This window comes from Marmota monax, unplaced genomic scaffold (assembly GCF_021218885.2).
Source record: "Marmota monax isolate L192 unplaced genomic scaffold, Marmota_monax_Labrador192_F-V1.1 WCK01_AAM20220418_F8-fsc00001, whole genome shotgun sequence".
NCBI lineage: Eukaryota > Metazoa > Chordata > Mammalia > Rodentia > Sciuridae > Marmota > Marmota monax.
This window is the reverse complement of record NW_026693777.1, coordinates 42,731,178-42,757,114: the sequence shown is the minus strand read 5'-3', so window position 1 is coordinate 42,757,114 and position 25,937 is coordinate 42,731,178. Positions and strand designations below refer to the sequence as shown.

The 25,937-nt window shown below is 50.9% G+C and overlaps 1 protein-coding gene across 5 annotated transcripts; it reads right to left on the bottom strand.

The window, feature by feature from the left end:
- Window positions 1–215: 215 nt before the first annotated feature.
- Window positions 216–25,769, bottom strand: Bahd1 (bromo adjacent homology domain containing 1). Of its 5 annotated transcripts, none has more exons than XM_046460758.2 (7): window positions 25,629–25,769; window positions 7,736–9,178; window positions 5,626–6,008; window positions 4,658–4,817; window positions 4,125–4,201; window positions 2,966–3,066; window positions 216–2,470 (listed from the first exon to the last, which is right to left on the bottom strand). In XM_046460758.2, exons 2-7 carry the CDS (start codon window positions 9,162–9,164, stop codon window positions 2,281–2,283), a joined length of 2,340 nt encoding a protein of 779 aa, XP_046316714.1. In that variant the 5' UTR covers window positions 9,165–9,178; window positions 25,629–25,769; the 3' UTR covers window positions 216–2,280. The 5 variants fall into 5 exon arrangements, with proteins under 5 accessions (XP_046316714.1, XP_046316713.1, XP_046316715.1 ...); XM_046460757.2 differs by lacking the exon at window positions 25,629–25,769 and adding an exon at window positions 24,309–24,482; XM_046460759.2 differs by lacking the exon at window positions 25,629–25,769 and adding an exon at window positions 24,309–24,482 and having other exon boundaries at window positions 2,966–3,057.
- Between the last annotated feature and the right edge of the window lie 168 nt (window positions 25,770–25,937).

Here is a 25,937-nt window from a genome sequence, read left to right as displayed (position 1 = left end):
TACAACTAAAAATATATTTTTTAAAAAGTCAACTTAAAGTTCCTATTCCTGTCTCCTTGCCACAGTCTCCCTTCCCCCTACTTTCCTGCCCTTGTTGCTTACTGGCCTCAGTGAGCATCCATGCTGCAAAGGGTAATTAAGCGGGACTCCAAAATATGAATGGCAAGTCCTTCCATATTTACCCACCAAAAAATGACAGGACACACAGGCGATGATCCTTTTCTAAATCAATACAATTTCTCAAATTTATTTATTTAATTTCTTAAAGAAGTACTTCTAATCTCTGTCAAAAGGGAGGTGAGGAAAGGTTCCCCCACTCCCTTGTAAACACTGAAATACAGATCTGGGAAACCAGGATCGACACACACAAAAAGTGCATTTTACAAAATATCAACTAAAATATATTTTACATGGATTATGTTTCCATTGAAATTCTACCAGCTGCATTTTCAGGTTCGAAAAAATATTTCCACATCTAAGAGATTTCAAAAGCATTTAAGTTCTGGGCAGCAGACCCTGCCTCCTGAGAGGAGGGGCCCTGATCTCCTCTCCTATAGATGAGGCTAGGCTCCTTGGCAGCACCCTGGGAATGGGCAGACTCCAAGGCTGGCTCTCTAGGACCCCCACTGCCACTCTGCAAACTCTTTTATTATCCCACCTTCCTATACCCATGTCTTCCTCCAAACAGCTTATTCAATACAAGGAGACCCAAGTCCCTTCCCTTCAGGTTTGGGATCAGCTTCCCAAGCAAAAATTCACCTCTGAAGCCTCCAGGCCACACCCAGCCCAATGACCAATCAGGACAGGGCCCACAGGGGTTGCCAAGGGTGCCCTCAGAATGCACTTCCACCTCCCTCTGCAGCACCTGTCACATTTGTCCTCACCCAGTGCCACCTCCTAGGCTTGCTGGGCCTGTGTCTGCCACTTCCTGAGAGAGGACCCAGGGTCATCTTCCTTGCCCTCATGGAAGTGCTCAGCTAGCAGGTTGCCAGCACCAGGCCCACGCCACACTGCACCTCATTCCCTCTCCTCACCGTGCTCCTCTTTGGTACAAATAGTAAGTAACTGGGTCTCCAGCCCCCTCAAGAGAGCCCAGTTGTCAGGGTCTGGCCTAGTCCAGGCAAGGACCACAGGGAGCTGAGCCTCCTAATCAATCTACTCTAGGGAGCAGCATGAGTGAGAACAGGGCCTCTGGGCAATAGGAACAAACTGAAAATGCAAGTTCTTAGCTCCTAGGTAAGTGGCTGCAGCTCAGCAGGTCTGTGGACTGATACAGTGTTGATTCTCGCTGGGATGTAAATTAGTGCAATCTACAAAAAGACTAGGGTAAAGGGGTGGCAGGGCGAGGGGAGCCACAGCACTCCTTTGGTTTGATTTCAGGTGGGTGTGGCTTGAAGAGTCATGTGTGAAGTTCTGCAAGAGGTTTCCCAGAACCTCCAAGTGTAAGGCAAGAGGAAAAATCTTTAATAAATCAGGTAGCAATTTTCCTTGCCCCCTGCCCCCCACCCTCTCCCAGCACCCATCCACCCTCCCAGGCATGACAAGCCCCACATTGATTAGTTAACTTTCTGGGAATCTAGACCCACTGGGTGGCCTCAAAGGGAGGGGGACAGGAGGCTGACTCCCACAAGTGGACCACACCTGTGAATGCAAGGGCTGGGTCAGCTTGTCCCAGCACCAGTGGCTACTGCAGGGGGCAAAGGAGGAAAGCCAGGGAAAGGCCCCGAGTCTAGGAAGAGGAAGTCAATGCTCTGGAAGCCAGACTCTGGCTCTTTATGTCTCAAAAGAACAAACTCAGAGCTGTGCTAGAATCTAGAGCCTGGTCCCAGGCGGATGGGGAGGAAGCGGGTCACAGTGGGTGAGGTAAAGCTGGCTCCTGCTCCCCCTTGGAGGGCCTAGGGGAGGCTACAGAAGGGCCTGCTGGGCCTGATTCCCAAAGGACCTTACACCTTCTCTTTGCCCCAACCCCTACTTGGCCTGGGTCCCTCAGGTTTGGCCCAGCCTCAGGGAAGACTGCTTCTTTGTGAGTCTTCACCCAAGGGACCACAGATAGGTACCTAGGCCAAGATGAGGGCTTGATGAGGGCTCTGATGCTTTTCTTATACCCTGGCCTTCCCTTCCCTCCCATGGGGCCCAGAACCCAGAGGGGCCCCTGCCCTCCCCCCACCAAAGAGAATCAGAGGCCCCTGTGTCCCCTTAACCAAGTGCTGTGCTTCAAGCAGTGCTCCCTGCCCTGAGCCCCACTTGCTCATGGGCAGCCCCAGTATGAGCACAAGGAGGCTACTGGGGGTTCTTGAGGATGCGGCCATGGCGGAAGTCATAGACATGGCGGCAAAGGAACACCAGCTCAGGGTCCGTGTCCTCCGGCACTGTGCGGTGTGGTGGGGTGGAGTAGTCTGCAGACGGGGGCACCAGTGCTGTCTTTCGGCTGGGGAGACCCTCGCCTCGTCGCTTGGCCATGGCACAGAATCTGCAGTTATAGACCATTTCCTATCTTTACCACAGCCACTTTCACAGAAGACCAATTCCTTCCCCACCCTGTCCAGAGAGAGCCAGGACAGGCTCTTCCTGCCTGCCAAGGGGTGGTGCTGCCTCCACCCCTATCCTGAGAACTGTGCTCACTTTGCCACTGCTGGTTCATCTTCTTTATTGCTGGGCAGCCACACCTGTCAGGGCCTCCCTCCCAATCTCCTGCCAACTGTAGATTTTCTCGAAGAGCAGTGCTGACACCCCACACCTCTGCTCCAATCACTTTACCTCAATGGGGCAAGAACTTTTATATCTTCTAAAAAAATCAGATGGTGGAGGCAGGTTGTAAGGAAGAAAGTTCTGGGAGATTAGGCCCAGTAAGTGAGACTGGGCTCAGAAAAGAATGCAATCTCCTTGGGGACCCCATTCAGCCACCCAAATAGCCCTGGGAAATCTGAAGGGAGAGGCCAACCAGAGAGTACAGGGCACCACCCACCTGCAGTACTCAGCAAAGGTCAGCACATAGCATTTCTCCTCAATGCAGGCTACACTGTTCTGGTCCTGATGTCGCGATGCAAAAACTTCATTCTGCAAAGGCTCAAGGGGAGACAAGGGGAGATTGGTTATCAAGGTTGGAAAGCACCTAACTCCAGGGGCTGGAATTGTGGTTCAGTGGTAAAGTGCTCGCCTAGCACATGTGAGGCTCTGGGTTTGATCCTCAGCACCACATAAAAATAAAATAAAGGTTATTGTGTACACCTACAACTAAAATTAAAAAAAAAAAAGAAGAAGAAGAAAAAAAAGAAAGAAAGCAAGCACCTAACTCCAGGATCAAGGCAGGCATTATCCCTCTGTTGGGACTGTTGACCTAAATGAACTGCAGTAAGGCAGGGGGCTTCCCTGAAAATTCAGTCTAAGTATACCTTACCTACCACTCCTAGGCATTCCTCCTGTATTCCTTCTAAGTTTTATCCTACTCAGGAGTAGCCAGTCCTGATAGTCCCTGTCACTGACATATTGATCCCTGACCACCCATCCCATGCCCAGAGGAGAAAAGTGAAATTGGTCCCTATCCTTTTCAGTTTGATGAAAAATTCTGCAAGGACTGAAGTTCAAGGCCAGCCTCAACAACTTAGTGAGTCACTAAAGCAACTTAGCAAGACTCTATCTCAAAATAAAAAAATAAAAAGAGCTGCAGATGTGGCTTAGTAGTTAAGTACCCTACAAAGGGAAAGGAAATAAAGGTGAGCCTGTACAAATCCCCAGCTTCAAATCACCTCTCTCCATAGAGGTTTTCTGGAGACCAAGGCGGTGGTGGAAAGAGTCTTGCCTCCTATCTCTCATAATGCAGGTGATACTAGGGATGCTGTGCAGCTTCACCTCACCTTTCCTGTTGCCAGGACCCATTTCCCTGTTCCCATTTTGGCACCCCCTTTCCTTGAAGACTCCCTTTCTGTTATTCCCCTGAAACATGAATTACAACAGTGTTGGGAACAAGTTACAAAACCCCAGGTCTTCCCCAGGTTCTCTAGAGTCCAAGGTGGTAAGCTGACACTTGGTTGCTCACAGCTGGCCTTCCCAAACTATGTCTCAATGGTATGACAACCCCTCACTCTGCCACCTCACCATCCCCACACCCCTGCCAGTCAGCTCACCTCGTGCATGCTAGGGCTGCGACCTCCTTGTAAGTGCTCAGGTCTGTAATACCACAGGAGGCTCATCATCAGTTCTCCTGGGGGAACAGCAGAAGAGGTCATGGCTGGAGTTGGTAATCCTGATTACATAGATAGGCAGAAAGACTGCCTGCCTACCCTAGAGTTTTATCCAGTCTTAATGCCTGGTCCAAATCCTTCAGGCTCCAGCCACCAGTGTCCCCCAGGCCAAGCATTCAGTGGCCTGGAATGCTGTTGGGTATGGAGGGAGAAGGGAGAGAAGGCACTGACAGGTGAGGCAGGGAGACAGGTGCCCAGGCTCTGGTTGCTGGCCAATTTAACACACTGATCCAACCCAAGTCAAAAGGTTGCTGCAGCCTGGGCAGCAGACAGACCCCAGCTGAATGATACTCAGACTCTATGCCAGGAATGGGGGAGATTTCTGGCAGGCCAAACTCTAGGCAAGGGTTGACTAGGTGCCTACAGTGCTGGTGAGGGCAGCTGCCCCTTGGGTCCCTAGCCTGAGGAAGGGGTACCTGACTCTGGGTTCTCCCAGAGGGCAGAGATCTTGGCCACATATGGTGTAGACGTCTTTCTTGGGCCTGACTTGAGGAGGACAGTATCCCGGACCCGGATTGTCTCTCCATGTCGTTCTACCGCCTGATAGCTCTTTCGGATGGCTGGTTCCGGCTCATCCTAGGCAACAAACCAATGACACAAACAGGCTTTCAGGGCAACACTTGAGAGAGTAAGGATGGAAGGAGGGAGAGAATGACATCCTCTCTACAATTTCCTTAGGATAGGCAAATTGTGTTTGCACAGAGTGCTTCTGAGTTGGTTTTCAGGGACAGAATGAGGATGGGGAATTCCCATGCCTAGAGAAGGGCAGAAACAACAGAACAGGGGTGGGAAAGTAGACTGAAGCCTTTGGGGCTGTTCAGACCCCCCACAGCTGGGTCTCTCTGCAAGACCCCCAGCATGGCACAATCTGAATATAAATCCTTAAACCATCATTTTAAGTCGTGGTACTAGATTGTTTAATCTATTACTAAGACTACATTTCCTCATCTATAAAATGGAGATAATTAGAGGACCATGAAGTATATGCCACATAGGATAGTGGTAAGGATTAAAAGGAATAACACATACAAAATACTTAGCTCAATCCTGGCACCAAATTAACAACTGCCCAATACATTTTGGTTGACATTCTTTTCACTATCTCAAATGTTCTTGAATCACTAATTTCCCTTGACCATCCAAACTTCTCCTTTACATACTTATCCCAAAAGTCTCCAGACTGCATCTCCCAACCTCCCCAATCCTGCATCCTGTGATGCAGGATTGGTAGAGGCTGGGGAAATGGGCAGAGCAGCATGATTGGTTCCTGAGGTGTAAGTGAACTAGAGCCCCTCGTCACCTGTCAGAATTGCTAGACCATCTCACTGCAGGTCTTGTATCCCATCAGCCTCTCTTACCCCATCAGCTAACAGTTGGCACTCACCAAGACATACACAGCTTTCTCACAGGCAGCCCCAACAGGCACCCAGCCATTAGTGCGGCGGCGGCGGCGGCGGCGAGGGCGTGGGCGCTGGGCACGAGGCTGCTTGGGGTGGCTGGGCCTTCGGGCAGCCTTGCTCCTCACAGTGTGCCTGCAACCAGAACCTGTGCGCAGACCTGACTTGGAACCACTAGGAGGCTTGGCGCTTTGAGGGCACGCACGGGCCACTGTTTGGGGTTCCGATGTGGGTGTCTGAAGATGGGGAACAGGCTCTGCTGCAGGTGGCACACTGGGCACAGGGCATCCTAGAAGCGGGTGGGCAGGTGAGGCTGGGTGGCCAGCTTCCGGGAGAGGAAATTCCAGCTGGCCCAGGGACCTGCAGCCTTCTAGAAGAAGGAGAGAGTGGATTAGGGCAGGTAATAGCAAGCTGTAACCCCTTATCTGCTTTGGAGCTCCTGTCTTAGTTTCTAAGTGTGCATCCAAAGACCACTGAGGTGGCAGGTGGGGATTGAACTCTTTACAGGGTGCTCATCAGAGTGACTGCTCAAAGGAAAAGGGGGTTTCTTGACCTTACAGAATGGCCAGCAGACATTCCCATTTCCCCTCAAGCTAGAAGGAGAAGGAGCAGAAATGGCTTCATTGGCACTGGCTTGAGATTCTCTAGGGCTCCACAGTGCTCAAGAGCAGCAATTCTGGAGTCAGACAGGCTGGGATATGAGTCCCACACCTGCCACTTAACCAGTCATGTGACCTCAGGCAAGTCACTCTGCCCCTCAGTACAATGTTAGCAGTACTTATAAATATCATAAAGCATTTTCTGACTGTTTTTCTTATCAATGTATTAGCATTGCAACAATCCTATAATAGGTACTATTACTCCCACTTTACATTTAAGGAAACAGAGTAACTACTGACTTATCCCATGGTCACGGAAAAGAATGTGGAGGAGAACATTTAACTCTGGGCAGTCTGGCTCCAGAATCTCTGCCCAATTATATGTCGTGAGAATTCCTATATGTAAAACATTTAGAATGGCAGTGTGTATATGTTTACTGGAGGTCTTGTTATTAGGGTGAAGGGGTAAGGGTCTAGACTTGAGGAATGGCATGAAAGAGATGAAAAAGCCCAAGCAGGCTTCTTTCATTTCTTAGCACTCCAACTCATGCTAGAACCTGACACAACCAGTCTGGCCAGAGCCAAGTGGTCTATAAAGTTGTTTTATAGACCCCTGCAAGAAGGGGCGTGGGGGGAGAGGAGAGCTCTGAGAAGGTCCAGCCCTCACCTCCCTACCAGCTGGGCAGCCTGGCTGATCAGGATGGCTCTAGGTCACTTCAGTTCCACCCAGGAAGTGAAGAGGCAGCCTGGAGGCACATGATAATACCCCCCACTAGCCTGGGGTGTCTCATCAGCTGGGGCATGAGCTTCTAAGGTACTTGGGTCTTGCTAGGAAGGCAGACACCAAAATTTTGGCCCTGATAACACTATAACCATGCCAGGGAAACTCTGCTAGTCTATTCTTGGGATGTGCCTATCCCATCCACATCTTGCTAGGTGATGCCATGTCTGGGCACCTCTTCTCTTTCAAGGTCTGTATGGCCAGTACAAAGCTGTCTTACCATAGCTAGCACCAATTCCTCCCGAACCTGGAACCCACTAACTTTACCATGATTGCTGGATTTGGCCAGTGTACAGATGGTCTGAACTCCAAGCAAATAATTCTAACTTTCCTCAAGGAGAGGTGGGGGGAAAGACCTGGAAATAGGTAAACCCTAATTTTAATACCTAAGGGTCTAAGAATAGAAATCCCAAAAAGGAAGGAGAACAGGTTGGAGAACAGGTCCTTCTATACCCTCCACCAATGTAATGCTGTCAGGCCAAGATACCTCCATTAATAGCCTGGACAGAGTAGGCCACAAGAGCTAAATATGGGGTTCTTTTCATGGGAATGCTCCTAGGCTTGGGGCAGACTAGGTGAGTCCTCCTTTTTCAAAGCTTTCTGCCTTCTAGGTAGTAATTAGATCCAAAGAAGCCCCTGCCTGGAACCACAGCTCAGCCTCCTGGGATGGCACATCCTAGAGACTGCCCAGCATATCCCGCCTCCCAAAGGGCTTACCTGCTGCAAAAGGCATTTTGTAGGGGCAGCCACCACAGGTAGTGCCAATGTGGGTAAGAGACAGGGGCAACACTCCACAAACGCTGTAGCCATTCACTCCAGTGTCCTCGCTGGAGCAGTATCGAGATGAGCTCCAGGGAGGGTGCTGGAAAGGGGTGCCTGAGGGCATTGAGCTAGGGGCCAAGAGAAGCCCCTCACTAGGGGAAGCCACTGGAGAGAGCTTGCCTTCAGGGAGCATGGGGCAGGCAGAGTAGCTCCCACACTGCAGTCCATCCTGGCCACAGTACAGGTAGAAGCTGCCTAGTGCAGTGAGCTCAGGTCCTCCACATAGGCCATTATAGTCAGCGGGGTTGCCAGGCATTGGCAGGGGTGACAGCTGAGGTGCAGGGAAAGAGGGCTGATGCAGTTCCTGCTTGGGGGCAGGTGATTCCTCGCCTGGGCGCCCAGGTTCTGGCTTCAGGGCAGCCTGACCACCCATCAGCAGAGGCAGGTGGGAGCGCAGCCCCAAGGGGCTCTCCAGAGCCTTGCTAAGGGGCTGATAAGGAGGCTGTGCACACGGCCCACGAGGAGTGGCAGATGGCCATGGCTCATCAGGGCGTCCCTGCCAGCCTGGTGGGCCTGCAGGATCCCCCGAGCTGGGCCCCTGCCGGGGCTTGGGATAGTTCTTGCCATTGACCTTGGCCCACTTTGGCCGTAGGACCTTGGGTGCCAGGGGCTCAGTGGAACGCCCATCTGCTTCTGCATGGGCACGAGGAGGTCGAAGGGGTAGCTCCCGTTCCTGGCTCAACTTTAGGAAAGCGGCTGCATTCAGGCTAGCCAGTCTCTTGGGAGCTGGATCTCCATCTCTGCGGGTACTTTCATCTGATGCTGGCTCTGGGGATAAGTCTGGACTTCCCTCTCCTAGGTCTCCCAGCCGAGGCCTCTTCTTGGAGGAGGACCAGCCCCCTGTGGCCCGGTCACGGTCTCGGCTACGGTGGGGGTCTCCCCCTCGACTGCGGCGGGTGCCCGCCAGGCTGCTGGTGTCTTCTCGCTCCAACAGTAGGTTATTGAGGGCCTCTGCATTGAGGGAGGCCAGACGTCTCTTGCGGGGTTGGGCAAGACCAGGGTCCTCACTGGATGGAGCAGGACTGGGGGCCTTGGGCAAGTCAGGGGGCAGATCATCAGCCTCATCTGCACTTCGTGGACCAGCCACATTTTCCAGGCGAGTCAGCAGCACTTTGCAGGCCTTGGGCTTCTCAGGAACCAATGAGCGCTTACGCAGTGGGTAGTTCTTGCGGCGTCCTGTGAGGTGCCCAGGACTCTCAGGTATGCCTGGCTCTGCACCCTCAGCCCCTTGTTCCATACTGTTGTCTTCCATCTGCAGGGGCTCCTGGTGCCCAGTGGGGCCTGAACTCAGCACAGGAAGGGACTTCCTTCGAGTGTGTGTCATGGAGTCCCTCCAACCTGCAGGACATAAGGCAGGCAATGAGAGGAGCCTGCCCTGGCCTGCCCCTGCCTGCTTTCTCTCCCACTGCAGCCCATCCAGATTCACCTGTGGTAATCTGTCCCACCCCTACTCTGTCTCCAACCTGGATTTTCCTAGAACCTGCTCCCCACTTCCAGGTACAAAGATCCAGTGGGAACAAGCAAACAATATCTGTGCAAGGACTGGTTTTTCCCATTATACTTTCAGTTTAGGTTCCCTATGAACTAAGGCCCTGAAGAGCCCAAGGAACACCAAGACCCCAGAGCCAGGGGACAGGATGAAACAGAAGCAAAAAGTCGACCTCTCTATCTGCTCTCCTCGCACTAATTACACACTGCAGGATAGGGGCTCAGGTGGTAGGAGCCCATCTATTCCTTCAAATTATTACCAAAGCATTACCTGCCCCTCCTCCAACTCAGATAGTGAGGGATTCTTCCTGCTGGGCTATAGTGTAGAGGAGGCCAAGTCCAGGCCCTGAGGATTCTGACATAAACCAGGAATACCATAATTGGATCTTGCTAGAAAAGCCTTAAGAAGGGTGAGGCCTAACTTTGAGGAGCCCATGACTAGGGAGGTCTCAGCCAGTCCTAGAAGCCAGAACCATTTCAGTTCAGATTCCAGAGAAGGGCAGCCCAAAGAGTGCCACTGACAGAGGAAGGGTATCATCAACACTAGGATCAGCACACTCCTTGAGGAGAAGAATTAACACAGGAGACAAAGTGGGGCTGCCCTATAGTCTTGCCCTGTCCCTTGGTTCTCCCTCTTGGTAGGCAATCTGCCAGATAGCAGGCAGGAGGGGGGGAGGTGAAATCTCAGGGCTCCTGAGAGATGCCCACAACCAGGGAAGATCCCATAACTTAGCTTAGCTTGGCAAAACACCCCTGGACATACACTTGGGGCAGCCTGAGCCCCAGTTCTGAGTAAAAAAGGCCAGGGGCAGCTTGTACAAATGAGGCAATGCAGAACTGCAGGGGGGTGGGGGCTGGTGGTCAGAACTGCAGGGAGCTGGGGGCTGGTGGTCAGAGCCTACTGCTGTTCACTTCCTATTTACTCTCCAACCCAAAGCACAGAGGCTGCCAAGTGAGGTGCCAGACAATGCTTCCCCCACCCCCAGGCACCCCTTGACCCCTCCCCACCCAGCAGGCCTGGGCTTTTCAGCTTAGTCTCCCCATTGCTATTGTTATTCACACTAACAGAGCTGGGAGCAGTCCCTGCTGGGCCAGGATTTAACCCTGAAAGTCCCAAGCCTGGGGACTCCCCAGTCCTTCCCACTTCCACCTCACTTCAGTGGCCTTGGGCCAATGGTGGGGGCATCTTCTCTCCAGAGACATGTTGCACTAATTGAGGAAAACCTGACTGAAAGCAGTGTGGACAACCTTCACCCCTGAGAGAGGACTTGGAAAACTGGAAAGAAGAGACAGAGTGCCATGTTTTGCTCTGGCCATGTGTGGGGACCTACCACTGTCCAGAGTCTGGGCCCCAGGCAAGAAAGAGTCACAGAAGGCAAATTCATTCATTCCTGAGGCATAGAAAGAGCAAGCTCCTAAAAATCCCCAGCATTTGCTACACTCAATAAGACTCTTTCCTGTCATCAGATCAGGGTAAGCCCTGCCCTTGACCACTCAGCATACTTATTAGCAATGCCTCCTTTCACTCTCAAAAGCACCCCGGTTGCTTAAGACCCAGGGGCCTTTTTAAAAATCAGGACACCCTATGCTGGAGGTGAGGAGCAAGCAAGCAGAAGCAGCAGCAGCAGATCTTATTTTCAAGGAAAGCTGAGGTCCAGCCTCTTTACCTGCAAGGGGCCTAAAGATGGAGGTCGAGTGAACAGAACTGGCAGTGAAGCAGGGGCTAAAGCCCTTCAACAGGTCCTATTTCCAAACAGGCTGGACCCGAAAATGGCTGGGGGATAAGGCTGAGGTCACCTGGGCCTGTGGCCTTTGAGGACATGGACATCAAATACAGAGCAAGGAGTGGGTGGCTGGGAAAGAGAGTCAGTCAGTACAGGCCAGGCTTGAGGAAGAACTCTTAGAAGGGGAGAAATGACTGGCCTGTTCCTCAGCAGTTTGCTGGGTATATGATCACCAGGTCCAGGAATACCTGTCCCCTGTCAAAGGCTTCCTCTCAGCAAACAAAAGGTCCCAAGCAGGGAAAGGTGGGAAGGAGAGACAGTGCCCATTATCTATTTTCCATTATCCACTTTCAAGAGCCTGTCCCCTAAGAAGTGTTCCCTGTAGAGAACATTGCTCTTTAACCTCCCATTCAATGCTCCAGTCCCTGAGGGACACCCCAGGGGACAGACATCTGGGAAGCCTCTAAATCACAGGGTGAAAGTCCCATTTCCAAATCAAGCACAGGAGCCTCCTGCTAGCCTCCTCTGAATCTGACTGCTCAGCATGCAGTCATGGGTGAAAACAGCCATGGCCATCAAAGCATATTGCAAAACAACTCCTAACTTTCATGTGGTGCCTCAGGCGGGAGAAGTCACTATCCTGAGGAGAAGCTGGGGTCTCTGCTATACTCCAACACCAGGAAAGAGAAGAAGAGGAGGGCGAATATGAGTCATGCTTTGATGTGCCTATGAGAATCTCAGCTGCAGCTTTTCCCTGAAGTGGGGCTGGGTGGAGGGGCTCTGGACCTGTTAGGGCCCCTCTAACCTGTAGGTAATGGCTCACTTGGGCTTGATGGGGGAAGAAGATCCCAGGAAAGCAGTAAGATCAGATCCTATTCCAGTCCTATGAATCCTCCTGCTGCCCAGAATACTTCTACTAGATGACCCAGGAATTTTCTGTCACTGCCAATGGACAAGGCCAGAACTCAGCTTGCACTGAGTTCCCTTAGCACTGTCTTCTACCCTTTCACCCAGGCACAGGTAATCCAGGCCCCTTTGAGGAAAGTTCCTAGGAGGGACTCCCCAGGGTATATCACCTCTCACCTAGATGGTATTAAGCAAGCTCTCACTGGAGAAAACCAGTCTGTCTTTGGTTCTGAACAGCTGCTATGAAGAATAGTGGTTGGTCAGTCAGTCTTCGGGCCCCAAATCCAGAGAACCATAGGTTGAATCCAGAATCCCCACAAATGTACTTGAAAGTCAACAAACAGGCCATCTCTACCTGAGGTACACTAGTTTTAGAAGTCATCCCCACAGATGCAGAACAGGTGAGATGTGCTGTTTCTTGTTCTCAAGCTGCAGCAGCACCACACACACCACTACTACCAACGCAGGTAGACATATGCAAGAAGCTGTGTGTCTAACTGAATGAAGGCTCAGGCAAGGGAAGCCAGAGGTCTGAAGCACTGCTGAGGGGAGGGTGGAGGCCTAATGGTCACAGCGCAGATCACTCTCACAAGCAGAGGCTGTATAAGAAGGACAAGGTCATCAGCCTTGGCCCTTGCTCTTCCCTTATATACCTGGCTCTGGGCTACACTTAGCAACACCATTTTCAGGGTCTCAAGACTGGGGTTCTTACCTACCACACTTAAAATTCTGCTTTATTTTTAATGGAGAGGGAGTGTTCTTGATTAAGAACAGACCAGATGTCACCTTTGTGAGACCAGGAAGGGTACTGCCCCAGCAACTTCATTCCAATTAGAGCTGAAGCCAACTGGGCTGAATTAAGCATTGCCCTCCTTCACATTCACTCTTGGTATAACCTCTCCTACTGTGAAAGGAGTAACACTTGTCAGACATACCAAGTTTCTTGAATCTTCTATCAAAAAAGAAAAGCAGCAAGAGCACAAAAATAGGCACTCCTTTTCATTTAAATTTAGTTGATATTACTTTATGGAAAACAGAGCTGAAGCTGCTGTTCTTATAATATAGCCAGTAAAGGTGTTGGTAGCCCTTGAGTCTCTTCAAAGTAAAAAGCAGAAAGCACCAAAGCTCTGAGGTAGGCAGACTTGGATTTAAATGCTGGCTCTAGGGCTGGAAGTGTGGCTCAGTGGTAGAGTGCTTGCCTAGTATGTGTAAGGCTCTGGGATTCATCCCCAGTATGGTAAAAATATAAACATAAAAATAAATCCTTGCTCTTCCCTTCATGATCAACTTACTTTACTTCTCTGAACTTCAGATTCCTCATCTAAAATGGAAACACACCAATCTTACTTCAGGATGGTAATGAGGATGGTCAATCACTGTGCAGGAGGCTAGCAGAGAGCTGGAGTCAGCAGGAGCCCAGGGCAGCTTCAACAGGGAAAACAGTCCCTTGTGCTGCTAAAACTCAAAAACCCAGCCTGCACCTGAAATCTGCTCTGCTACTTATTCCAACAGGAACACCCAAGTATCCAACCTGAAATAAGATGGCAACACTGCTTCCTTTTCCTTGCAGAGCCAGAATGGAGTGAAGTGTGGGGGACTCCACTTACAACACAGAAGATGGGCAGGAGCAGACCCTGAACTACAGCTCACTCTGAAGGTGAATTCCTCAGAGAGCAAGGACAAGGCCAGACCCAGCTTGGTGTTAGAAGGTATGTTTCTGCCTGCTCCAGCATCTAAGGCTTCAGTGCAAGTGCCCAGTTTCAGCATTTCAGAGCTCCTGAAAGCAGTGACCTTGCCCACCAGCCCCACCTCCTTGGTATCTATTCACCATTACTTGCTGCAGGCCCTCAATTCACCCTGTAACCAAGCTGGATCCTAGAAAAACCTGGTCAGGAAGCATGATGTACAATCAAAGGGAACTGGCCTGGCCTTAGGGATTGAACCCAGGTGTGGGGAGCCATTCTCACGCGTGACTGGGTGACTCCCGGTTTGGGTCTGAGGATTCTGGCTGTGTCGGAATTTTCCCCGGCCCTCTCCTGATGAGAGAACCCGTCCGTGTGGGGGTGTGGCTGACCACTGACCCCGGGGGCCCAATCACTGACCCTGACCTTGGAGTGCGGCCCCCCCTCAACCTTCATTGGATGGAATTATCCCCTGAATTTCTTGTTCCCCAATAAAAGGCTACTCCCTGGCGTGCTCCCTCTCTCTCTCCTGCTAGCCCTGAGTAATCCTTGCTGCCCTACCAGTGGTTCGAGGTTGGAGCCAGAGAGGGGAGCCGTCTCGGACCTGGTCATAGAAAAAGGTAACTGATTCTGTGTGTTTTATTTCGATCTCTTCTAGCTAACTTTTATGCCAAGAACCTCATTAATGAAACCATTGCGCTGGCCGCATGGTGGACCCAGGGTCTCCCACATGCTAGGGAAGTGCTCTCAATAATAAGCTATACTCCCAGCCTGCACAGGCTTGTTTTTGAGTGCCTTCAGGTCTGGTGACCATCTAAGGAGCAGGGCTTACCCCCCAACGCCTGAAGGCACCAATCCTATTTATGGTCTGTCAGACTACCTGCTCCTCACATGTCATAGTGGAAGCCCAGAGAGGCAGGAGCACCCAAGCAGGCAAGGTTCAACCCTATCCCATAAAGGATAGGTCTGTGCATCCTACACCTTTGGCTACTCCTGTACACTCTTGACAAGCCCAGCAAGGGAGCCCAGACACAGAGGCTCAGGGTTGTACCCAAACGTCCAGAACCTCCATTTACTTCTTGATCCAGAGCTAAAGCCAGATATTCCCAATCCTGTAATCATAAAGGCAACCGATCCCACTGGGGAGTGGGAGTTCTAACTTAGGCTACGGATCCCTCATTGTATGTGAGAAAGCAAAGTTTAGGAAGGTAATAAGAGCAGAGTTGACAGACTCTTCTCACAGGGTTATGAACTGCCAATGCCCTAGTCTTAAGTCAGGGTCCCTTCCTATAGGTAGAGACAAGAGGGCACCTCTTCAATCTACACATTGTTATATAACACAGATCAGCCAGGGCAGTAGACAGAGAACACTGGTATTTTAGTCATACCAGTGTTCCACTTTAAGAAACTCTGACAAATTGGAAGGTAAATCATGTGCAATACAAACTAGTCTTCAGGAATTTTCTTTTAAGGTCTAAGTCCCTACCTCAGGCAATTTGCCTTCCCCTATCTCTTCCCAGTGTATAGCTCCTGTGATCATGAGGTTGACTATATCTGCAGGCACTAGCTCAGCTAAGCCAGAGCATCCACAACTCATACCCAAGACCCAGCACCTCTTGTGACCTTTGCTCATTCAGCCAACATTTGCTGGCCTCCACAACAGACGTGAGACCCACAGTGGATTAGAAGCCACTCATCTTGGTCAAGGGATTGAACTCTGAGCCTTGGTTTTCTTGTCCACACAGCAAGATTGTTGTGATGATTAAGCTAAATCAGAATGTGTGCAGAGTGCCTAGTATACAGTAGGGGCTCAATTTCTTTTTCCCCTTCCCCTACATGTACCAGGATAAGGGTTAAAAAAAAAAAAGACCGAGAAACTGGAGCATAGGCTTGTAGAAGATAGGGCAAGAAGTGTGACAAGGCTGTGATGGAGGGTTCAGAGCTTGATGAAAGAGTTTTGCAGGGGGAACATCTGTGCTGGGACTTCATTCAAATGTTTACTGAGGGCCTACCTCAAGCCAGGTGGACTGTGGGACAAAAGCCCAGCAGGACAGAGGAAGGGGCAACAGACAAAGGCTAAAGTCTTGCAGCAGCAGATGAACGCAGCTTTTCCTAGCCTCACTCACCCCTGTGGGCTCCACAGAGGATTATTCTAAACTGAGGGAAAAGGAACTCCAGGCTAAGGCTCCTTCAGACTCTTCCACCCAGATGCCACACTGCCCAGGCTGGGTCAGAAGCAAATCCTTGCCTGGGGCAGGACCCATTTGCTCTGAGTAGAAAACAGTATGGGAGAAATAAAACAGAAATGCAGCCAGGCACAGTAACGCGCCGGCCTGTAATCCCAGTGGCTGGGGAGGCTGAGACAGGAGGATCGTGAATTCAAAGCCAGCCTCAAGCAACAGCGAGGTACCTCAAGCAACAGCGAGGTACTACACAACTCAGTGAGACCTTGTTTCTAAACAAAATACGAAATAAGGCTGGGGATGTGGCTCAGTGGTTGAGTGTGCCTGAGTTCAATCCCCAGTACCACACCACACATACACACACACACACACACAAAAAAAAAAAAATCAGGAATGGGAATAGGGTACCCCAAGGCTCAGCATCATGGCCTTAGCAAAATAGGAGGAAACCTCATGCTACCAGTACACCAATACACCATCCTTCAAAAACCTGCCAACAACTCACCAACTCGCTCTATGTACTTGCCTAGCAGCAAAAGGATATGTGTTGATTCAACTACCAGGACAGTGCTGGGGATGTGACTCTGTGGCAAAACACTTACCTAGCATGTGTGAGGCCCTGGATTCAATCCCTAGTGCAAACAAACAAACAAAAACCAATAAAGCCCACAATCACTAGGACACTCCAGGAACCAAAAGTTTAGTTTTCTAAGATGGCTTGCTGAGACTCCTAAACAGAAAAACTGGCTGCCCAGCCCAAGATGGGGGCTCTCCCCCAGATCTTCCCAACAGAACACTAACTTCCTAAATGAGTCAAACATGAAAAACAAGATCCAAGATCAGGCTTTCCCAGCACTTTACTAGCAGGAGCAAATCACAAGGCAGACCCCACCAAAGTGAGGTGACCTAACAGATTACCTCTTACTTAATTTACTAGTGCCACCTACAACGGGATGCAAACTCTGAAGACAGATAAGTTCTGCCCTCCTTACCACTAAATCTCATCCACAGGCTTAATAAGAACTTATTGCATGGATGAAGATCTGGCTGCCTACCAGGTTGATTCCTTATCCAAAATGCTTAGAACTACAAGTTCTTCAGATTTTTTGAGTTTTTAAAAAAATATTATTTTAGATATTGATGAATCTTTATTTTATTCTTTATATGAGGTGCTGAGAATTGAACCCAATGCCTCACACATATTTGACAAGCACTATGCCACTGAGCCACAACTCCAGTCCTGAGTTTTTTGTTTTTTTTTTAATATGTGCATAGACCACTTGAGCATCCCTAATCTGAAAACCTACACTCTGAAATACTTCCAAATCTAAAACTTTTGAGCACCACCTGAGAATTTCAAAATGTTTGCATCAGGGATGCTCAACCTATATAACATTTCTAAACTAGAATAATGGTACTACTTGGGAGTCCAAGAAAAGAGTCCTCTAACCCCCATCCCAGGAGTCCACTGTGCCTCTTCAACTTAATCCATGAGGGTTACCTAATCTAATATAATAGGGTTACTTTGGATAGTTCTTATTTACACAGCAAAACTTTCTTTCACTCCCATCCTTTTCTTTCTCCTAACTTGCCCAGTTACTCAGGAAAATACTCCACTTGTTACCCCAAACCATTAAATGAGTAAGTATAGTGCTAGACACACTTGTGTCTAGACAAAGAATTTTACATATGTGAAGGGAAAATCAGCAACAAAGAACCAGAGTTAGTGCTGTCAGTCCCAAGTCCGTCCTCTAACTGTGCAGAATAGTCTGTTGTAACTGGACAACTAACTTGTTAGGTACTTGCTATGTACCCAGCACCACCCTCAGCACATCACATTCACCATCTCATCTATGGTAGGGATGTAGCTCAGTGGTAAAGTGCTTGCCTAGCAAGTGCTGAGGCCCTGGGTTCAATCCCCAGTACTGCTCCCCACACACACACACCAAAACACTTCATCTATGCTCACTACAGCCTATGACATAGTAGTTTTTTACCATCTCAGTAGTTTTTACCAGTTTGTCCTCTGGTCAAAGATAAACAGGTACAAAGAATTAAAAGAACTTGCCACAACTGCTGTGGTGAAGGAAGGCAAAGTGGGACATCCAGGTAGGTGTCTGTCCCAAAGCCCACATTCCCACTTGCTGTCTCTATCTAGAGCCTCACAGGATAACTGCTGTTTGGCTGACCAACATTCAAGATAACTTGTACATTCAACTTTTTTTCTCTCTTTTGCTTTAATTATTGCCATTATAACATATTATTAATTTTTCCTGAATTTTCAGCAAGATGAAATTGAAGGTGTAACTATTTACATAAATCATCTGTGGGAAACAGAAATATAATTTTAAAAATTGTTTCTACAGAAAAGATTGCTCAAAATTCCCAATGAAGTCTTACATGCACTTTTGAAACAAGCCAATTTAATGTCCTAAAAAGCAGTAATGGCTCCAAAGATATGAGTCTATAAACTTCCCCAAGAATCTATACATGTCTCCTGTTCCAGATGAAATCCTCTTCCTCCAGCTCAGACTGCAATGAAGAGTAAAACCTGGTCATCATACTCTAGACAGCCACTTTAATGTGCAGAGAGACACAGTCACTGCACTTGAGCTACCTCTTTGGGACAAATAAATCCCAATACTTTGAATTTTTTCTAAAGATCACTTCTTGTAACCATTTCACCATTTTTAGAATTCTTTTCTACAGTCTGTCCAAACTGTGAGTCCCTGCAGGCACAAAGCAGGGGACACTTCTCACTACCAAGGAGGGCCCAGCCAACCCTGACCATAGACGAAACATGACTCCATCCTTTATTCTAGCACACTTGTCAGATCTCTTGGCATAAAGTGGCATCCTAATGATAACTTTCCCATGATTCCTACAAAGATCCTCTGAAAACCAAGAATTCACTTCTAAACCACACGGGAATGTAATTAACAATGAAGTTACCCCCAAACTTTAGTCAAGCAGCTACAGTTGGAAAGGATCTAAGTATGGGTCATCCCTCTCCTCTGAAGGAGTAATGAACTGGATGGAGGCAGAGAGCCTGTGAGATCTTTGGGGTCAGAAGAAAGGCAGAAAGACACCAGATCCAATCCCCTTACCCATGGGGGGTCAAACATCTCCCCTCCCCAGCCTACTGGGAAAGGAATTGGGGCAAGAAGAATTAGACTCAAGTCCCTGCCTGGCTAAGAAGTCACTTATTTTTTCATTAGATAACTTGGTCGCAGTTCCTTAGAACAAGTTCCAAATTCCAGGCTGAGACACAAACCCTGATAGATCAGGCCTGTAGGATCTCAAGGACAATGCTATTTTAGTGTGTAGGACACTGAATTGGGTGAATAACCATCCTTGCATATATATTCCACTGGGGAAAGTAGAATCTCATGAGCACCTCCCAGGACACAACACCAAGGCCTGGATGTGATAACAGCCTGAGGCCTGCTTACCAAACCCACAGTCCTGTTTTAGGACTGTCACCTGGGGCAAGAACCCACAGCCCCCACTGGAACCCAAGGGCAGGAAAGTACTTGGTGGTATGGAGAGCCTGAAGCTAACTGGCCTGAGTAGGTTGTCTGCAGCCCACTGCTGCTCTGTTCCTCCATCTCCCTTTTAGTCATTTTACTGCTCATCAGTGGCAATACCAAGAAGTGGGCTTGGGAACCATGAAGGAGCTGAAATTTAAACCAGTCTATTTTACTCCAGTTAGATACTTATAAAATAAGGCAGGATTTCTCATCCAGGACCTCCCATGCCCTGTCCTGGGGAGGTCTAAGGAGTTGCAAAAGTGCGAGCTCCAGGCACATCAAGTGTCTATGCTTCCAATCTTTCTGCATCTTAACTACACATGGTATTTTCCATTTCTTCAGCATTAAAAGGCACTTCAACCTTTAGCTGACCCATCAAGTTAAGGCCAGGAGACCTGCAGAACAGGAGTGCTAGGGTTGCTCTCAGAACCAAAGCACAATCTCCTTGTCCCTCCAAGGTCCCCAGCACAATGTCAAGTTCACAAAGGAAGTGATCTTTGCCAGACTATGCTAGCAAATTCCCATAAATACTTGGGCAGGGGTAATACTGCTTATGTAAAATGCTTCCCCATTGAGAGATGCTGCTTTATTTACATTCTTCACAACCCATTCATAAAAAGAAGGCCCTTTAATGTCCAGGCTGTTCATATAATGCTCCATAAATCCAGCAGCTTCGGCTGGCAGCCTTAGTTCAACACAGGCTACTTCTCAACTCCAGTGATTCTTTTTTCCTTAAGTTTTTTTTTTTTTTTCTTTTTTTTCCCCCTGAACAATTCACCTTGTGATAGGGTGCTGAGGCCAGATGTTGCTAAAGCAGGGCCAAGAGGAATAAGAACATATAAAGTGAACACACATAAGTCCTCTTGGATGCTAGGACAGAGAGGTGGTGAGAAACAAAAATAAATTATTCGCAAATCCCCACAGAACTCCAATTTGAAGTATGTATACTGGGAGGTTGAATTCCTTCCAGGTCTACTGAAATTTCCTTAATGGATAGCAAATGCTCCCCAACTCATACCTCTGATTATCAGAGAAGGTATGGTACACTTTTTCAAACTCAAATGGAAAAGAGAGAAGAGGGTTCTTGCTGTTTTTTAATTTGCATTGCTGATGAATAACTGAACAAGAATTTTCTCTCCTTCTGGACATAAGTGCTCCAAGAGCTGCTGGCTCCAAGAGGGGCACAATTTGCTCAGGGTGAAGAAACTCAGACAATCCCCATGAAGCTAGGACCATGATCTAGGAAACACAAAATAGCATGAGCAGATGAGGAGAATGCCCAGGAGAGGCCTTCTTCCTCCTGCTACAGTGGAAGGAGAGTAAAGCGGTATGATTTTTTTTTTTTTTTAATTAATTGACAGGGAGTGGGTCTGCATTGTCATGGCAACTGTGAGGGGTGGTCTTCTCACTTAGAAAGGAAATGCTGGTCCACTCATCATCAAACTGGAGCAAAAAAGGAGATTGGGGGGGAAAGGGATGGATGAAGAATGTTTTTTCACTGTTTAATCTCAAACAAGTCACCAGACCTTTTTTCCATTTCCTCCATGGTCCACCACAATTGATGGTGAACACAAATTCTGAGAGAGAGCTGAGAGAGCTGGGACCAGAGCTTTCCTTTCTGATAGGTGTAAGGTGGGGTTGATCGTGCCTCCAACATTAGTGATGATCCCCCAAACACCTCCTACAAAATGAACCCTAGAAGTCCTATCCCTGAGCCATAGCCAGGGTTACTTTTCTTTTCTGCTCTCAAAATTGTATTTTTTCCTCATTTACACCCGGATTGAGAAGAGATAAAACATATGGATTCGTTTAGCCTGGACAACAAGGAAAATTGCATAAGAACAGCAAAGCCGGGTTACAGAGAACTATCTGTTGGGGTAGGAGGAAAACAGGATTACAGCTCTTTTCCAATTCATGTCTATATGGTGTCATGTGAGCAATCCACAGGACTGACTCTTCACTAGCAGAAATACCAGAAAAAGATAAATTTCCCACTCTAGAGCCCCCTATACATGCCCTATCTATTTTCCTTTCACAGAAAAGATCAGAAACCCCCCCCCCAAGGACTCCATATTGAACATTTCTTGACAAAGTGGAGGGAAGGTTTCCCTTCTGTTCCCAACTCAGCAGCCAACTGCACTTATTCATTCAACAAAAACTATGTGCACAGCATCCTATGAGAAACACTGGAATATGCACACACATACACAGAAAGGTTTAATATTCAAATTATTCCTATCCTTAATAAATGTTCAACCGATAAAACTACTCAAGAAGATACCATGTTAGAAAATCTTCTGAGCTCTGAGGCAGATGACTACTTTGGCCTAAGAAAAGCAAGACTACAGACAAGTGAGAGGAAAGGAGAGGGTGGGAGCTGCAAGAACAAAGGTACAGGAATGAAAAGAGCAGGGCATAGTTAGGGAAGAGTTTTAAGAATAGTGTTTAGGATCAGACTGCAGGAAAAGGAGAGTCATGGCAATTTTGTAGGTAATGAAATGACTTAAGAAAGGGATGCTTTAGGAAGAATGATCTGGTAGCTGTGTACAGACTGGATCAGAAGAGCCAAAGGAAGCAGGAGAGAAAAGGAAGCCCTGACAATAAAAGGCCTGACATGAGGACAGTCAGGATACAGAAAAGAAAAAAGGGAGTAAGATATTAAAAAGAGAACCTCATTGCTGGTTCAACTTCCCAGAGCCAGCCCTCCTAAGCATGGATCTGATTGGCATGAGTCTTTACCAGGTAAGTGCCCTATTAATGAGGGAAATGCTATTCTATTTTGGCAACTTCCCTTCACATTTCAGCAGCCAAACAGCGCACCCCAAACTGCTACCAAAACAAAACAAAACAAACAAAAAAACCAGACATAGCCCTACAGAAGGCACACAGGACTTGAGATTCTTCAGCCTTCTCTGGGTTTTAGACACACAATTAAGTTCTCTCTGGACAAACTTTAGTCTCCCTTTTCCACAAGTATCAACTCTGCCCAGAGTAGGGTTTAGACCCTCCTGTGGGGAGGATGGGGTAGTCATGAATTAACTTCATGCCCTCCTACCCCTCTGGCATAGCTGACAGGTAGCTTTCTCAGTTTGTGCTTACAGCCAACTCCAGGTGTGTTTCTAACTAGCCCCACTGAGGTATAACTCTGAACACATTCTCAAAGTGCAGGATGTAAACAGCCTGAGTCTCCCTGTCACTGCAACCCCAAATCCCCAAACCCTTAGGTGTGGAATCACATGATCTCTTAGTAGGTTTTTTAAAAAGGAATAAATAGCATTCAGCCTAGCTGCTCACTGGTGGGGTTAGAGACACTCACAGCTCAAGCCAGTGGTTCCCAAGTGTCCTCCAACTGGCCAAGGACTGTGGTATCCCTCCAAGGCCCTTTTCTCCTTTTTGTGGAAAGGCAGGGAATGTTTCAGGTAACTCAAAGAAACAAAAACCTTATTTTATTTCATCTTTAAATTTCTGCCTCGATTTATAAGCTCAGCTTCTCATTTCCTTAAGTGGGTGCCTTCTTGGCTAAAGAAAAGTGCTAAAGAGAGTTGTGAAGGGATCACCGGTGTACTAGTTCTAGTCCTAGTCCCAATCCAACTAGGCTTCTGAGCTCTTAAAACTGCCAACAAATGGGCAACTGAGAGACATCCCAGGTGGAGTTAAACCTCTGCCCATAGAGTGTGCCCGGGTATACTTGGCTAGCTGAAAATTCTTCATAGCTGACAGGCTCTAGAGCGATTCATCGGACTGTCATCTGGGTGTCCCCCAAGCTGGGTCGCCACCGGCCAGGGCGCTCGGGGCACACACTCCCACCCCTGCCCCTCCGCCTTGGCCAAGTCGACCCCACTCTTCCCAGAGCCTCGAGGAGATCAGAGGCTGGAGACTAAAGTCAATGCTACAGCTCCTCCAGGCGGGAGCCCTGGCCCCCGCAGTCCCTGGGGCAGAGTCCGGTCGCGTCGCCTGCCCCTTGGGGTGGATGCCCTGGACATGCTCCCCTCACCGACGCCACTACCTGCGCCCGCTCGGGTGCCGCCTTTGTCCGGCGCTTTACTGCCGAGCGGGCCCCTCGGGCCCGACCTGACCCGGCCCCCGGCCCCAGAGGAGAGGCGGTGGGGCAGGCAGGGCACGGCCAGGCTGGGCCGCGAGCACAGGGTCCCGCTGTCACTTGGAGGCGGTCTGACAACTTCGATTCCCCCCGCCCCACCTCGGACTCGGCCGCCGCCCCGCACGGTCCCGCCGGGCCTCCCGCGGCCCACACTCGCTATTCGAACCGGTCCCCTTCCGTCTTCGGCGCCTCCCTTCCTTCCAGCCGGATCGGATCGGGTCTACCCTACACCCCCCCCCCCGCCCAGCAGAGCCCCCATTCTCTGCCCCCCCCCTCCAGCAATAACCGGTCAGCTCCCAGCGCTGGAGGGCGCCCCCCACCCAGAGCGGGTGATCCCGCGGCGCCGCCCCCGGCCGCGGCCCCTTGCCTCGGGGACCGCGATGGGGGAGGGGGCGCGGCGGGGGCCTCGCCGCCCGCGCACACCCAGGCAGCCGGCTCCGCCGCGGCGAGCAAACGACCGGCGTCCTCCTCCCGCCCTCCGCAGTCCGGGACGCCCGCGCCGCCGGCGCACGGCCGAGCTGCCACCCTGCGGCCACCACCCACCCCGCCCCCGGCCTGCGAGGCGGGCGGCCCCCAGGGGCTGTCACCTCGAAGCGCGCCGCGCTCCCCGATGGCGGGACCGCGGCTCCGGACCCAGGGGAGGGAGGTGGCGCAAGCGGGCTGGCGGCCGCACCTGCTTCGCGTCGTCCGTCCGTCCGTCCGTCCCTTCCCGGGCTGGCGGGGGCGGCGGCGCGGCGCGCTCGGTGGGGCGCGCTGACGGGCGGCCGGTCCTCTCCCCTTCGCTTGTCCGCCTACCTCGCTCGCTCGCTCCCGCCCGCTCGCCCCTTCCCCCTCCTCTACCCGGCCCCTAGCTCACCAGAACGGGCGGCGCGGACGGCGCGGTTCTGGGCGCCCGCAGGCCCCGGCCGGGCTAGAATCCGGCGGCTGGAACCCCCCGGGGGCGCTCAATTCCCGGGCTCCACGCTGCTGCGTCAGCGCCTCCTCCTGGGGGCCGGGGCCGAGCGGGCGGAGCGGGGGCCGCGGCCGGGTGGGGCCGTCGGGGGGGCGGGCGCGCCTGGCCGGGGCGGGCGGACGGCGGAGGCCGGACGGGCGGGGCAGGCAGCCGGACGGGCTGGCGGCGGGGGCCGGGCTCCGGGATCCGCTACGCCGCTCGCGGTTCCCCCACAAACTCCCCGAGAGCAGAGCCTCCGCCGCCCTCCTTCCTGCTTCCTCGTCCCCAGCCAATCAGCGGCGCGCCCCTCGGCCAGCTCCGCCAATCAGCCGCCCCGCCCTGCGCTGGCCCCGCCAGCCAATCCGGCCCTCGGCTCCCCCTCCCGGTCTCCGACCAATCAGAACCGTGGGTCGGTCGTCCCAACGCAGGGGGCAGCACGAGGCGGCCGGGGGAGGCGGTGCGGGGAGTGGTGGGGCCTGGGGGGAGGGGTACGGTGCCAAGGGTGGTGGCGGGGGGTGATTTTCTTTGCCGATTTCTTGGATTTTTCTCTTCTTCTCCAGAGCCTGAACCCGTTTCCCATAGTGACCTGACCCTGGAACCCCAAACCCCCAGCTGCAGCCCCCCATCCTGAGAAATCTTATCTCGCGCACCCCCAGCCCGACCGTAACCCCTCCACATCCCTCTTCCTAATTATCCCGTCTCCAGCCCCCACTGGAGAAAACTGCGGGCGGAGAAACACCCCACCCTCGTCGGAGGCTGCTGCCCCCAGGTCAAAGCTTCGGGAAGACCGGCCGAAAATCAAATGAGAACAAACCCCCTTTCTTGAAGAAAGGGCCCCAGACTCCAGCGAAAGGGCCCCGACTGCTGAGAAGCCCCTCCCGCCCTTGCCTCATCTTTCCGACTTCCCTGCCTGCCACGTCTCCTTTCCTTTCAAGCAAGGTCGGTCCTGGCTCGGTAACCCCTCACCCGCATCTCTTTTTCCTCTTTCTGCCCTTCACCTCCAGCCCCGCTACCCCAGCTCGCAATTCACCCTCTTTAGAAACCGAGTGTGGAACCCTCATCCATTTCTAGCTGACAGCAGAGCCCGGTCTGTGAGTCCTTGACACCCACACACCCTCTTCCACCACCGCGGGGAACATCAGAGCTCTCCCAGGGAGGGGGAAGGGGGCGGGCAGCCTGACAGGCGCGACTGGACTCCCTCCTTCGCGTCCCCAAGCCGGGATGGGACCAAATGCAGGCACTTACCTGGCTTCCCCCTAGTCACCAGATGCTGTGGCTTCGTCTCTCACACCCACAGACGTGCCTTTCCAAGCCTGAGCACGCTCGAGGGGTCACCAGGATGGGTGGGCACAGCAGGCTGAGGTCAGACAGAGGAGTGGGATGTCCCTGTGAGGTGCGGGAAGGGGCTGTGTCCTGGGCACCTTGTAACACCAGAGCCCACGCTGGACTTCACATCAACAAGCAGTGGATATGCACCCAGTAAGTTCTTGAGAAATGCTGGGTCCACCCTTGACAAAGCCTCATTCCCAATTCAGGCGGGGGAGGGGAACTTTG

What these genes read in the sequence shown, in the direction of transcription:
- Bahd1 (XM_046460758.2), bottom strand. Translation starts at nt 9,164, where the DNA reads ATGACACACACTCGAAGGAAGTCCCTTCCTGTGCTGAGTTCAGGCCCC. An exon ending in GCAGCCCTAGCATGCACGAG is followed by an intron (nt 3,067 to 4,124) that starts GTGAGCTGACTG and finishes TCTCCCCTTGAG; the next exon opens with CCTTTGCAGAATGAAGTTTT. An exon ending in ACCTTTGCTGAGTACTGCAG is followed by an intron (nt 2,471 to 2,965) that starts GTGGGTGGTGCC and finishes CTATAACTGCAG; the next exon opens with ATTCTGTGCCATGGCCAAGC.